The sequence below is a fragment of the Acinonyx jubatus genome, chromosome C1, assembly GCF_027475565.1.
Source record: "Acinonyx jubatus isolate Ajub_Pintada_27869175 chromosome C1, VMU_Ajub_asm_v1.0, whole genome shotgun sequence".
Taxonomy (NCBI): Eukaryota; Metazoa; Chordata; class Mammalia; order Carnivora; family Felidae; genus Acinonyx; species Acinonyx jubatus.
The window spans coordinates 211703447-211717948 of record NC_069381.1 but is presented as its reverse complement, the minus strand read 5'-3'; the positions used below and the strand labels follow the sequence as shown (position 1 = coordinate 211717948).

The 14502-nt window shown below is 39.6% G+C and overlaps 1 protein-coding gene across 11 annotated transcripts in view; it reads left to right on the top strand.

The window, feature by feature from the left end:
• USP40 (ubiquitin specific peptidase 40) overlaps window positions 1–14502 on the top strand; it is an 88567-nt gene that overhangs the window by 12494 nt on the left and 61571 nt on the right. For 10 of the 11 annotated variants that reach the window (XR_008295640.1, XM_027047266.2, XM_027047259.2 and 7 more), the window contains 4 exons: window positions 278–421; window positions 1799–1927; window positions 8597–8680; window positions 10120–10227. Coding sequence is in view for 10 of the 11 variants with exons in the window: in XM_027047266.2 (XP_026903067.1) it covers window positions 278–421; window positions 1799–1927; window positions 8597–8680; window positions 10120–10227 (465 nt within the window). In the remaining variant the exon portion in view is untranslated. The remainder of the gene's footprint in view (window positions 1–277; window positions 422–1798; window positions 1928–8596; window positions 8681–10119; window positions 10228–14502) is intronic. The other variant, XM_053215978.1, reaches the window with a different exon arrangement.

Here is a 14502-nt window from a genome sequence, read left to right as displayed (position 1 = left end):
ACAGCTTTGATTTTGGGATATCCGCGCTAAAAACATGAACTCGGGTTGTGACTTTTTAGTTGTAAACATAAGTAAGTGATAAATCACCTTTGGTCCCATGAAATAGATGAGTTCATGTCAGCTGAATTGAATCCAAGGTGATGAATTTATGTGATTTAAGGACATTATTTCTCTTAAAACTGCATCATGGGTTGCCTTTTCAGATCTTAAGATATCTTACATATTCTTTTCTATAACTCTGCTTTTTAAAAAACTGTAAAAATTTTTCTTTTAACAGTCGGCCAAATTACGTAAGCTGCCTCCCTTTCTTACTGTTTCGTTGTTAAGATTTAATTTTGATTTTGTGAAGCACGAACGATACAAGGAAACTAGCTGTTACACGTTCCCTCTCCGGATCAATCTCAAGCCTTTTTGTGAGCAGGTTTGAACTCTTTTATTTTGAAATTTTTTCTTTTACCCTGTCAGGATTTAATCTTTATCGGCCTGGTTTTCAGTTGACTTACTGCAGAATCTTTCCACCTGGCTCTGTTAACATTTTGAGTTGGGTCATTCTTTGTTGTGAGGTCTATGTCCCATGCATTGTAGGATTTTAAGCCGCATCCCTGGCCTCTACCCACTAGATGACAGTAGCATCCCACCCTCCCACCCCACCCCTAGTAGTGACAAAAATGTCTTCAGACCTTGCCAAATGTCCTTGTCTCCTGGGGGGAGGGGGTTGGTAAAATCAGCCCCAGCTGAGAACCACTGGTTTATTACAGTCCTTTTGAATTTCTGAAGTATGGTTTGTTCTCAGTTCTTTTTATTAAACTCTCCTTGGAAGATCTTTGAAAGGAAAATTGAAGAACAAAATTAGAAATGACCCTACATTAGGAGAGATTACCATTAATTTGTACTTTGCTATTTGGATTTAGTTTACATGAGATGCAGTAATGAATTACACATGTAGAAAGTGAACAGGTAATGGGAACTTCGCTAGAGTTGATAATCCTTGGGACACGTAATTTGAAAACAAATTGTTACAAGCAACCTACTTTATAAGCCATTTTAAACTATTGTCTATATAATCACTATACATGCCAACATCAGAGCCACGAGATTGCTGTGTTTCTTATTTACAAACCATTATTTATATGTTCATTAAGACCAGGACATTTATTAATTAACTACTGAATTTCTGTGTATAAAAGTAATATTTCATTTATTCTTAAATTCAGATGGGCCTTCCTCTACTTCAAGCCTAATTTCTGAGCTTTTTGGGTTTTATTTTATTGGGACATACGGAATGAACAGTTTTTCCAGCATAAGTTAATATACTTGTCCCCCTCCATTTACTGCCTGAATAAAACAGGATAATTGAGTTAATTCTTTTTTTTATTTTCTAGTTTTACTGAGAAATAATTGATAGACATCACTCTGTAAGTTGAAGGTGTATAGCATGATAAGTTTTGATTTATGTATATTGCGAAATGATGGCCACCACAGGTTTAGTTAACAGCCACTGTCTCCTATAGAAAAACTTTAGGCCCTTTTTAAAAAAGTAGTTTGTCACATTATTTTAACATACTTTGAAATAACAGAAGTGAAATAGGTAAAACATTGAGCATTTAGCTAGGAAATTGACCATAATTTTACTTTTCGATTTCTATATTAATGAAAAAAATTATCACTTTGCATCTGTTTGTATCTCTCATCTTTTGCCTGAACCAGAAATACTAGTTACTTTCCAAGTAAATAAGTTTCTCAGTTAATTGGCAGCTTTCAAGTAAACTATCAATGTTTATGCTCTTTTCTCTTATAGAGTGAATTGGATGACTTGGAGTATGTTTATGACCTCTTTTCGGTTATTATCCACCAAGGTGGTTGCTATGGAGGACATTATCACGTGTATATTAAAGATGTCGATCATTTGGGAAACTGGCAATTTCAAGTAAGCATAGAAATTAGAAGTATCTTTGCACTTTTTCCCTTTTTTGGTCTTACTGTTTTGGTGAAAATGACCTTTTGCCATTTATTATATGTATTTACCCTAGAAAATTTTTATAGGGAAGCAAAGTTAATAGTTAGAAGTTTTAAATTTTTATTTCTAAAACGTTTCATACAGAAGAAAAATAGCATAGTACAAACACTTTCTATATACTCTTCACCTGGATTCTTTAGTTGTTAACAATTCACCAAATTTGGGGCACCCGACTGGCTCAGTCGGAAGCGCACGTGGCTCTTGATCTCAAGATCCCCACATTGAGGGTAGAAATTACTTAAAGAAGGATGCCTGGGTGGCTCAGTCGGTTGAGCGTCTGACTTGAGCTCAGGGCATGATCTCACAGTTTCTGAGTTCGAGCCCCGCATCGGGCTCTGTGCTGACAGCTTAGAGCCTGGATCCTGCTTCAAATTCTGTGTCTCCCTCTCTCTCTGCCCCTCCCTCACTCGTGCTCTGTCTCTCTCTGCCTCTCAGAAATAAAGAAAACTAATTAAAAAGAAAGAAAGAAATTACTTAAACTTTAAAAAACAACAACAATGGAGCACTTGGGTGGCTCAGTCGGTTAACCTTCTGACTCCTGATTTCAGCTCAGGACACGATCTCGCAGTTCGTGAGATCAAGCCATGCGTCGGGGTCTGCGCTGACTGTGGAACTTGCTTGAGATTCTCTGTCTCCCTCTCTCTCTCTCTCTGCCCTTCCTCCCTCCCCGCCGCTCCCCATCTGGCCTTTCTCTCTCCCTCTTTTTCAAAAATAAACAAACATTTTAAAAACAACAGCAATTTGCCAAATTTGTGCAAACACGCAGCTAACATCTTAGGAGTGCTGAACCATTTGAAATTAAGCTGAAGACATTCGGCCCCTTTACTCCTAAATACTTGAGTATTTATCTCCTGAGAACAAGGATGTTCCCTTACACAAGCATAGATCACAATCAGAAACTTTAACATTGAAACATTTCTACTCTCTAATAAAGAGTTTATATTCAGATTCTGCCAGTTGTCTCTTCCAGATCCTTTACAGCATTTCTTCCCCACTCTAGTGTCGAGTGCAGGTCCCGCGTTATACTTAGTTAGCACATCTCTTAAGTCTCCTTTAATTGGTAACTGTTCCTCGGTTTCTCTGTCTTCCGTGGCACCAACCAAAGATGATAAGGATTTTCTTCTTGTATTGTCTTCTAAAAGTTTTATAGTTTTGCCTTATATATTTAAAACTTCTCAGTCTTGCGGCGCTTGGGTGGCTCAGTCAGTTAAGCATCGACTTCGGCTCAGCTCATGATCTCACAGTTTGTGAGTTTGAGCCCCGCATCAGGCTCTGTGCTGACAGCTCAGAGCCTGGAGCCTGCTTTGGATTCTGTGTCTCCCTCTCTCTCTGCCCCTCCCCACTCACGCTCTGTCTCTCTCTCTCTCTCAAAAATAAACATTAAAAAACTTAAATAAAACTTCTCAGTCTTCCCAGAATGGTTTCCTGTGAATGGTGTGTGACTTTTCCCCCCATTTAGGTATCTGGTTGCCCATTCCCATTTATTGAATAATCCATTCTTTCCCCACCAATCCCTAGTGCCAGTTTTGTTCTGTCAGTTATTTGCGTATGAGTCCATTTGGGCATCTATTGTGTTCATTGTTCTTTTTTCTATTGGTAGGCAGATACCACGTTGTTAATTTCTGTAGCATTATCATTAAGTCGTGATCCAGGCAAGTCTCCCTGTGTGTTGTTATTCTTCAGGAGTATTGTTACTGTTTTGGCCTTTTACTCTTCTGCAGACATTCCTAGAACCAGCTTGTCAGTATTCTCACACACGTACACACCTTCTCAGAAGTGGTAGAGTTTTGAATCTAGATATGTAAACCAGATAGATGTTTTCATATTTTAGAGCTTCTTATAAAAAAGCTTTGTAATTTTCTTAAGATGTTCTGAAGGAAAGCACTAACTGAAGTCTTAGTTCCAATTAACTGCAGTGGGAAAAATCGTAAGGTGTAACACACCAACCCCAGTCTCTTGGCCAGCTTTCTAACGTGTAACTAGAACACAGTGAAATGTCAGTATGTAAGTTACAAGCCATCACGGTAGGAATAGGATGCTTACGACAGCTTCCTGACGATCAGACAATTGGGGTTGTTCGTGAATAGTTGGCCACACGCGGTAGTATCGCGTCTCTTGGTGCCGGCAGTGTTGCAGATGCACGTTCTACCTGTTGGTGTTTGCTTTCCAGAGCACCTGTCTGCATTTCTGATGCTCTGTCAGTTGTACTTGGATATTAAAAAGCATTTGGATGTTTAAAAAGTCAAACTGTTCCACCAAGAAGATGTTCTGTGGGGCTGTGGCCGTACTTTGTATTTCTTGGACTATTTGTGGCTGGCGTACGAAATGCAATTACCATTAGTTTATTGATTTTTACAACCAACCATCTCGCTAAACGCCTCTTATATTGCAGACACGTTTGGAGAAGGACTGGTTTGTGTCCCCCTTTCCAGTCCGTTACCTTCCATTTCATTCTGGGCCGAGAGCGCCACGGAAGCATCACTCTCGGGTGCTTGTGCCACGTTTGCCAAGACGTTAGGTGTTGGGCACATTCCCAGTCAGGTGAAGGGAAGTTCTTCCGCCCTCATCTGCTCTGATTCAGCCCTCAGTGTGTCTGTCCTTAGTTTGCGCTGGTTCTTACCGTACTACCTTTCTTCATGCTGCTGTCTTTAGTGTCCGGGGTCCCGTAGCAGAGACCTCTGGTGCTCTAAGCAGCCGTTCTCCCCCACCCTGTTCAGACAATTAAATTAGCTCAGTTCCCTTCGCTCTAAAAGATGACGGTGAAGGTTTTTCTTAGTTTCTGATACAAGCTTGAGGACAGATCCAATAAATACCGGTTGTTCATTTATTTTTTTTCTCTTTGCCTTGCCCGCCGTGGTCTTGACTTCTTTTTGTCCAGCTCCGCCCTCGTCTGTGTAACCTTGTTTTCCAGTGTTGCCCTGTCTCTTCAGTCCGAGAGAGCACTCCCACTTTCTGCATCGGTCAGATGCCAGGGCAGGGAGCGTGTCTCCGCTCCCCTCAATACCCACAGCAGATTTTCTTCAGCCGCTGTCTGATTTCCGGCACTTTTATAGTTGATGAGATTTATCATCAGTCTTTGTTCTTTTGCAGTTTCATTTTCAAGTTTATCATGGAGGTCACACACAGAGGTGGACTCCTGCAGTGCTGAGGTAGTGTGTCTCAAGCATTGATTCTGTCTTCCGTGTCTTCGTTTTGGGTTGTGCTTCCCTGGATATCCCTGCCCTTTTGTGTTCATTTCCTCAGAGTTAATTAGCTCTTTTCTAGCATCATTGGGCTCTTCTGGTTCTGTTATGTGACTGGGGAAGAGAGACAGGCATTCTTTCGTTTGGTTTTGCTCTCTGCACTGCCTCTCCACGCTTGACGCTTTGTTACTTTAGCAAGGTCTTTCTTGGGGCTTAAAGAACAATCAGTATGCTTCCCTTTGTGCTTGGTATATTTTACTATTCATGCCTTCTATGAAGCATCCCGTTTGTTAAATTTTTTCCTTTGTTCTTTCAGAATCACTAGTTTTTTCATCCAGAGCTTTGTGATGTTCAAATAATGATTAATGCTTTAAAAATTTCAACCTCAATACGTACATCTGCACACTGCTTATCTTTGTATTGCCATTATGCTGAGAGATTGCTTGTGCCTAGAGACATAGGATTCCAAATATTCTAATCATAGCTACATGTCCTTTCTGCTTATAGTTTGGCAATTTCTTCTTCCTTTCAAGGAGCCGTTCTCTGCGTTCATGGAGTTCTTTAGTAGCTGCTGTCTGCAAAGGAATAACTTCCATGACCAATCTGACATAATTTTCATGAGTTTAAAGTCAGCTTTCCAGGGGTGCCTGCCTGGCTCAGTTGGTAGAGCATGGGACTCTTGATCTTAGGGTTGTAAGTTCAAGCCCCACGTTGGGGGTAGAGTTTACTTTAAAAAACAATAATTATGTATTATATGATATAATATAGTATAGTATAATAAAGGCAACATTTTAGTCTCCTTAGTGTATCTAGAAGATGATCCCTTTTCTTCTAGTATGGAGGCCATTAACTGCAAAATGTGACTCTAGATCTGGTTGTAAAAAGGAGCCTGATCTTTGCTTTCTGCTTCCTTCCCCCCCCCCCCCCCCCGTTTATTTTGAGAGAGAGGAGGGGAAGGTTAGAGACAGAGAATCCTAAGCAGGCTCTGTGCTGGTAGCGCTGAGCCCAACATGGGACTCAAACCCACAACCCGTGAGATAATGACCTGAGCCAAAATCAAAAGTCAAATGCTTAACTGACTGAGCCACCCAGGTGCCCCTGCTTTTTGCTTCCGGAGAGACCTTTTGCTTCATTGATGGTTGTTGACATCACTTTGAATATTACCTTGCACATTTGAAGAAAGGGGTCAGAGAAGCCTTCACAACAACTCCCAGTAGGCAGCCCAGGGCTAGTTCCTACTGTCCGGACAAGGCCAAGGTTGGACCCTGGCAGAGTGGAGGAGGACTGGGCCTAGCCTGTCGGTTACCCACACCAGCGAGACACGTAGGGGCAGTGCTGGCCTGCCTTTCCTCTTCTACCATTTTTAAACCTCTTATTCTTTAGTCATGTCTTTAAACATTTTATTCTAATAATTGCAGTATCTGAAGACTTTGTAGGTCTGCTTGGATATCTACTGCTTCTATTTCCTTGGGATTTTGTTATTTTAGACTGTAGTCTTGCTTGATTGGTGGTTTTTTTAAGAACATGATTTACTGGAGTAATTCCTGAGCTAGGTTGAAAGTGCCTTCCTCTGAGAAAGATAAGTTTTTGTGTCTACCACATGCCTAGGGTCTCTTCCAACCCTTAACTTTGACCTAGTGGTTTTGGAGCCATACCATGTGGGCCACAAACCCAAGTGGGGACTTGTGATTATAAATTTAGAGGAGGTGTTTTTCTACCTTCATCTAGTATCAAAGTAAAAGCAAGTTTCTCATTGTTTTTTATTGTAGGGTGGATTTTTCTAGGCCATGTTTATACTGAGAGGGTGGCTCTTTTCAGGTTTCTAGCATTTTGCTGAAGTCTGTCTATGTGGTATAATTAAAAAATACATATTTATATTCTGTCTTTGCCCCAGGTTCCTGGAATAGAGCTTGAAATTTCCTGAGTGTAGGCTTGTCTTTTGTTATTCATAATGAACCCCTTTCAACCATATCCGAGTTCATGCTAATGGGGTGACTCTTGGTGGGAACCTAGATACCTTCCAAATGAGGGCTGATCAGCAGCAGAACCAACCACATGCTTAGAGGGTTGGTGTTTTTAGCCCCAGTCCCTGACCTGGGGAGGGGCTGGTGATTGAACTCAGTCCATCGGTAATGCCTGCATACTGAAACTTTGATTAAAATTCTGAAGCAAGGAGACTAAGGGAGCTTGTGGGCTGGTGCACACATCCATGTGCAGGGAGGGTGCCCACCCCGACTCTACAGGGACAGAGGTTCCTGCTGTACTCAGGACCCTTCCTGACCTCACCCTGTCCACAGGGTGTACAAGTTCCTGAGTTCTGTGAGCTATTCCAGGAAATTCTCAAACCTGAAGTGGGGGTTGTAGGAACCCTAGAATTTGTAATCAGCCAGGCAAAAGCACAGGTGGCCTGGACCCTGCGCAGGACCCCATTTGTGGCTGTTGTCTGAAGTGGGGACAGTCCTGTGGGACTGAGTGAAGTTAGTACCAGAACTGGATTGAGTTGTAGGACACCCAGATGGTGTCAGAGAAGTGCAAAACTGGTTGTTTGGAAAACCAGTCATTCAACTCCATACTTTTGGAGGTCTTGAGGCTTTGCCTCCCAAACCATGTCCTGTATGAGCATCAAAGTGGCAGCTGCATCAGCCAGGTTGGATGGCTGGAGGCCTCAGCTCTGGATTTCCTCCCTGGATTCCCATTTCACTTTTTCCCTCAGGATTTCCCTGATACTCTCTTGCTAATTCAGTGTGTGTTTTAAAAAGATGCCTTTGCTTTTTATTGTTGAGTTTACTTTATCCAGCATTTTTAGTAATTGGTAAAGATGATTATACTTAATGTACCATATTGTTTTACTCTTTCTGTATTTTGGTCTTGTGTTAATTGTTTAGGTCTATTTGTATTTATGGTTTTAAGTCAAATTAAAATGCTTTTGCAAGATGGCATGTACCAAAAATCCAATAAAAAAAAAAATACCTTATTTTGATATGTTCCCAAATAACTTCATAGAATGGGGTGAAAACTTAAGACGACTGGGAAATAGAAGGGAGCCTGAAGCTGAGCTTGCTATTCACACACAACCTGTCAAGATTTGTAGGGTGCAGCTGGGGTAGTGCTTACTGGGAGAATGTCAGAACCTGCCGAGCGTGTGTTGTGCTGGAGGCTTATCTCATAATTTCATTTGCAGATAATGATCGAGAGATTAAGTAGTTTATTCAGGATTATTCAACCAGAACTGGAATTCAGAGCCAGGTCTGCCTGATTCCAAAGTATATATAAGTTATTGCGATGCTGTTACTATCCCTTCTCCCTCTTGAAACTTCCGTGGCACAAACATTTCTCTTTTGTTAATTACCTTTTAAGGGAGTAATGATAGAAACCTTTTTATTGTTTTCCTTTCTAGGAGGAAAAAAGTAAACCAGATCTCCAGAATAAAGAGGAGATTGACGATGACCCATTGATAATTCTAAAAGCAATCTTACTACAGGTAGAGTTTATATTTTGGTGTGTGTGTATTACAGACATGCACATAGGTACATGAAATTTCATTGATAGAACTGATTCTGGTACTGTTGACAGTCTTTTTCCTTTGGGACATTCTCTGTGTCTATTTTTATAATTTTTTTATTGGAGACTTTCTGGTTATAAAAAATTCATATTTGTGGTAGAAAATTTGAGAGAAAAAATACTAGGAAATATATCAAGATAATAAAAATATAAATCAAATATCCAGTTATTGTTAATACTTTGATGTATATTTTTTACATTCTGCTTTTTGTCTGTGTTTATGCATATATATATTGGGATTGGGTTATGGGGTTTTTTGGTACTACTGTCCTTTTGAATGGAATTGGGATTCACTTTACATATTGTTTTGGAATTTGCTATTTTCCCACGTTATCCTTCCTAATGCCTGTAATACCTGAAGTTATGTCCTCTTTTTCATTCCTAATACTGATACACTGATAATACCTCAAGTATGTGACTTTTAACGTTTGCGTAGTGCTGTGTTGTAAAGGTGGTAGGTCTCCTTTTACGTATTTATTCATTCCTGTGAACAATTTTTCTTAATTCTTTACCACGGACCTAGTCTGAGTCCTTGAACTGAATTGGTCTGTGGCCACTGTATTAGTTTGCTAGAGCTGCCGTAACAGAATACCACAGATTGGGTGGCTTAAACAACAGAAATTTATTTTCTCACAGCTCTGGAGGCTGGAAGTCCAAGATCAAGGTGCCGGCAGGTTTGTTTCCTCCCGAGGCCTCTCTTCTTGGCTTGCAGATGGCTGCCTTCTCGCTGTGTCTTCACATGGCCTTTCCTCTGTGCATGTGCATCCCCAGTGTCTCTGTGTGTCCATTATTTCTCCTTCTTATAAGGACACCAGTCAGATTGGACTAGGACACACCCTAATGACCGCATTTTTAACTTAATCACTTCTTTAAAGGTCCTGTCCAAATGTAGTCATAGTTGAAATCTTGAAGGTTCAGGAGTCAATGTATGAATGTGGGGGTGGGGAGGGGGTACATTTCAGCCCCGAACAGTCACTTCCTATTCCCTTTTAGAACTGGTTTATATCTGGAAACATTCAGAAAACATATTGATAATCCTTTTTTGCGCTTAAATATCTCTTGTAAACATCCCATAAAATATCAGGAATTTACCAAACCTCAGAATACTCTTTGGATATTGGCTCCTTAAATGTTTGAACTTTGGCACAGGAAAGCGCAATTCAGGTTTTCTAAACTGAGGCTTAATCTACTTGTAAAAAACTTTTTTTATTTTGAAGTAGTTATGGTTAATCCACTTCCATGTTCAGCTGTCATAGGCACATTTAATTAGATATAATCCTATGGGCCCCTTTGAACTTGTAAATGTTACATTTACATCTCATCAGATTTTCCTAAATGATCTTGTGTTTCTTTCACAAGGAGGAGAGTAATCTGATTCCTGTTGATCAGCTGGGCCAGAAACTCTTGAAAAAGATAGGAATATCTTGGAACAAGAAGTACAGAAAACAGTATGGACCACTGCGAAAGGTAATACATGACATCTGTATAGGAGGTCCCATCCCGGGAAATTTTACTATGATCGCTTTGCAAAGGAAATTTGAATTAGGTGGAAATAAAATCACTTTTTTTATTTAATGGTTAAAATTCAGTTAAGTTACTTATTAAGTTATCAAATCAAATAATTTATAGAATCAAGAAGTAAGCAGAAAAAGAAGGGCTTTTAATACAACAGCATCATCACAAGTGCCCTCCTTAATGCCCGTCACCCATTTAGCCCATCCCCCACACAACACCCCCTCCAGCAACCCTCAGTTTGTTCTCTGTAGGTAAGATTCTCATGGTTTGCCTCTTTCTCTGTTTTCATCTTATTTTATTTTTCCTTCCCTTTCCCTATGTTCATCTGTTTTGTTTTCTTAAATTCCACGTATGAGTGAAATCATACAATATTTGTCTTTCTCTGACTGACTTATTTCACTTAGCGTAATATACTTCAGTTCCATCCACATCGTTGCAAATGACAAGATTTCATTCTTTTTGATGGCTCAGTAGTATTGCTCTGTGTGTGTGTGTGTGTGTGTGTTTACACCACATCTTTTTTATCCATTGATCAGTCAGTTGACATTTGGGCTCTTTCTGCAGTTTGGCTTTTGTTGATAGTAGTGCTATAAACATTGGGGTGCACGTGCCCCTTTGATTCAGTATTTTTCTTATCCTTTGGATAAATACCTAGTAATGCAATTACTGGGTCATAGGTTAGTTCTATTTATAATTTTTTGAGGAACCTCCATACTGTTTTCCAGAGTGGCTGCACCAGTTTGCATTCCCACTGACAGCGTAGGAGGGTTCCCCTTTCTCTGCATCTTTGCCGATGTCTGTTGTCTCCTGAGTTGTTAATTTTAGTCATTCTGACAGGTGTGAGGTGGTATCTCATTGTGATTTTGATTTGTGTTTCCCTGATGATGAGTGATGTTGAGCATTTTTCATGTGTCTGTTAGCCATTTGTAGGTCTTCTTTGGAGAAATGTCTATTCATGTCTTCTGCCCATTTCTTAACTGAATTATTTGTTTTGGGGGTGTTGAGCTTGGTAATTTGTTTATAGGTTTTGGATACTAACCCGTTATCAGATTTGCAAATATCTTCTCCCATTCTTTGGATTGCCTTTTAGTTTTGTTGATTATTTCCTTTGCTGTGCAGAGGCTTTTTATCTTGAGGAAGTCCCAAGAGCTCATTTTTGCATTTGTTTCCCTTGCCCCCGGAGATGTGTCTAGTTAAAAGTTGCTATAGCCAAGGTCAAAGAGGTTGCTGCCTGTGTTCTCTAGGATTTTGATGGTTTCCTCCTCTCACATTTAGGTCTTTCATCCATTTTGAGTTTATTTTTTGTGTATTGTGTAAGAAGTGGTGCAGTTTCATTCTTCTGCATGTCGCTGTCCAGTTTTCCCAACACTGTTTGTTGAAGAGACTTTTTTCCATTAGATATTCTTTCCCACTTTATCAAAGATTGCTGACAACATAGTTGTGGGTCCATTTCTGGGTTCCCTTTTCTGTTCCATTGGTCTGTGTGTCTGTTTTTGTGCCAATACCATTGTGTCTTGATGATTACATCTTTGTAATACAGTTTGAAGTCCAGAATTGTGATGCCTCCAGCTTTCGTTTTCTTTTTCAACATTACTTTGGCTATTCGGGATCTTTTGCGGTACCATACAAATTTTAGGATTGTGTGTTCTAGCTCTGAGAAGAATGCTGGTTCTATTTTGATCGGGATTGCGTTGAAGGTGTAGATTGCTTTGGGTGCTATCAACATTTTAACAATATTTGTTTTTCCAGTCCATGAGCACGGGATGTTTTTCCATTTCTTTGTGTCTTCAATTTCTTTCATAAGTGTTGTAAACTTTCCAGAGTACATATCTTCTACCTCTTTGGTTAGGTTTATTCCTAGGTATCTTATGGTTTTTGGTGCAGTTGTAAATGGGATTGATTCCTTGATTTCTCCTGCTGCTGCTTCATTATTGGTGTATAGAAATGCAACAGATTTCTGTACATTGATTTTATATCCTTGCACCCTTGCTGAATTAGTTCTAGCAGTGAAGTTCTTGGTGAAATCTTTCAGGTTTTCCACATAGAGTATCCTGTCATCTGTGAAGAGTGGAAGTTTGACTTCTTCCTTGACAATTTGGATGCCTTTTATTTCTTTTTGTTGTCTGATTGCTGAGGCTAGGACTTCCAGTGCTATGTTGAACAACAATGGTGAGAGTGGACGTCCTGTTGTGTTCCTGAACTTAGGGGAAAAGCTCTCAGTTTTTCCCCATTGAGGATGATACGGGTCTGTTGTATATGGCCTTTTATGATGTTGAGGTATGTTCCTTCTGTCCCAGTTTTCTTGAGGGTTTTTATCAAGAATGGATGCTCTATTTTGTCAGATGATTTTTCCGCATTTATCGAGAGGATCATGTGGTTCTTATCCTCTCTTTTATTAAGGTGTGTATCACGTTAATTGATTTGCAGACACTGAACCACCCCTGCAGCCCGGGAATAAATCTCACTTGATTGTGGTGGATAATCCTTTTAATGTACTGTTGGATTTGTTAGGATCTCATTGAGAATTTTTGCATCCATGTTCATCAGGGAATTGGTCTGTAATTCTCCTTTTTAGTGGGGTCTTTGTCTGGTTTTGGAATGAAGGTAATGCTAGCCTTATAGAAGGAGTTTGAAGTTTTCCTTCCATTTCTATTTTTTGGAACAGTTTCAGAACAGTAAGTATTAATTCTTCTTTAAATATTGGGTAGAATTTCCCTGGGAAGCCACCTGGCCCTGGACTCCTGTTTTTTGGGAGATCTTGTATTTCTGATTCAGTTTCTTTGCTGGTTATGAGTCTATTCAAATTTTCTATTTCTTCCTGTTTCAGTTTTGGTGATTTATATGTTTCTAGGAATTTATCCATTTCTTCTAGATTGCCAAATTTGTTGGCATGTAATTGCTTATAATATTCTTTTATAATTGTATTTCCGTGGTGTTGGTTGTGTTCTCTTTCATTTGTGATTTTATTTGTTTGGGTCCTCTTTTATTTTTGATAAATTTGGCTAGGGGGGTTATCAGTTTTTTTAATTCTTTCCAAGTACCAGCTCCCAGTTTCATTGATCAATTTGTTCTACTGGTTTTTTGGTTTCTGTATCATTTGTCTCTGCTCTCATCTTTACTTGCTGTCCTTTTTCCAGTTCTTTTAGGTGTAAGGTTAGGTTGTGTATTTGACACTTTTGCTTCTTGAGGAAGGGCCTGTATTACAATATATATTACTTCTTATGACCACCTTTGCTGCATCCCAAAGGTTTTGGACTGTCGTGTTTTCATTTTCATTTGCTTCCATTTATTTTTTTAATTTCTTCTTTAATTTCCTGGTTAATCCATTCATTCTTTAGTAAGATGTTCTTTAACCTGCATGTATTTGAGGGCTTCCCCAATTTTTTCTTATGGTTGACCTCAAGTTTCATAGTGTTGTGGTCTAAAAACATGCATGGTAAGGACCTCAGTCTTTCTGTACTGGTTCGGGCATGATTTGTGACCCACCATGTGATCTCTTCTGGAGAATGTTCCATGTGCACTCGAAAAGAGTGTGTATTCTGTTGCTTTAGGATGAAATGCTCTGATTATATCTGTTAAGTCCATCTGGTCCAGTGTATCATTCAAAGCCTGTTTCCCTGTTGATCTTCTGCTTAGATGATCTGCCCATTACTGCAAGTGGGGTGTTAAAGTCTCCTACTTTTCTTGTGTTGTTATCAGCAAGCTTCTTTAAGTTTGTTATTAATTGATCTGTACATTTGATTGCTTTCAAGATAGGGGCATAAATATTTAGTAGTTGGATCTTCTTGTTGGACAGCCTCCTTTATTATGATCTGGTGCCTTTGTTCATCTCTTATGATAGTCTTTGACTTGAAATCTAGTTTGCCTAAGTATGGCTACTGCAGCTTCCTTTTGATGTCCGTTAGCATGAGAAATGGTTCTCCACCCCTCACTTTCAATCTGGAGGTGTCTGTGGGTGTAAAATGAGTCTTTTGTGAGTCAGCATATTGATGGGTCTTGTTTTTGTGACCATTCTGATACCCTGTGTCTTTTGATTGGAACATTTTAGTCCATTTACGTTCAGAATAATTATCAATAGATATGAATTTAGTGCCATTGTATTACTTGTAAAGTTTCTGATTCTGTGGATTGCCCCTGTTCTTTTCTAGTCTTGGTTGCTTTTGGTCTCTCTTTCCCTGTCTAAGGGTCCCCTTTAGTAATTCTTGCAGAGCTGGTTTAGTGTTCACA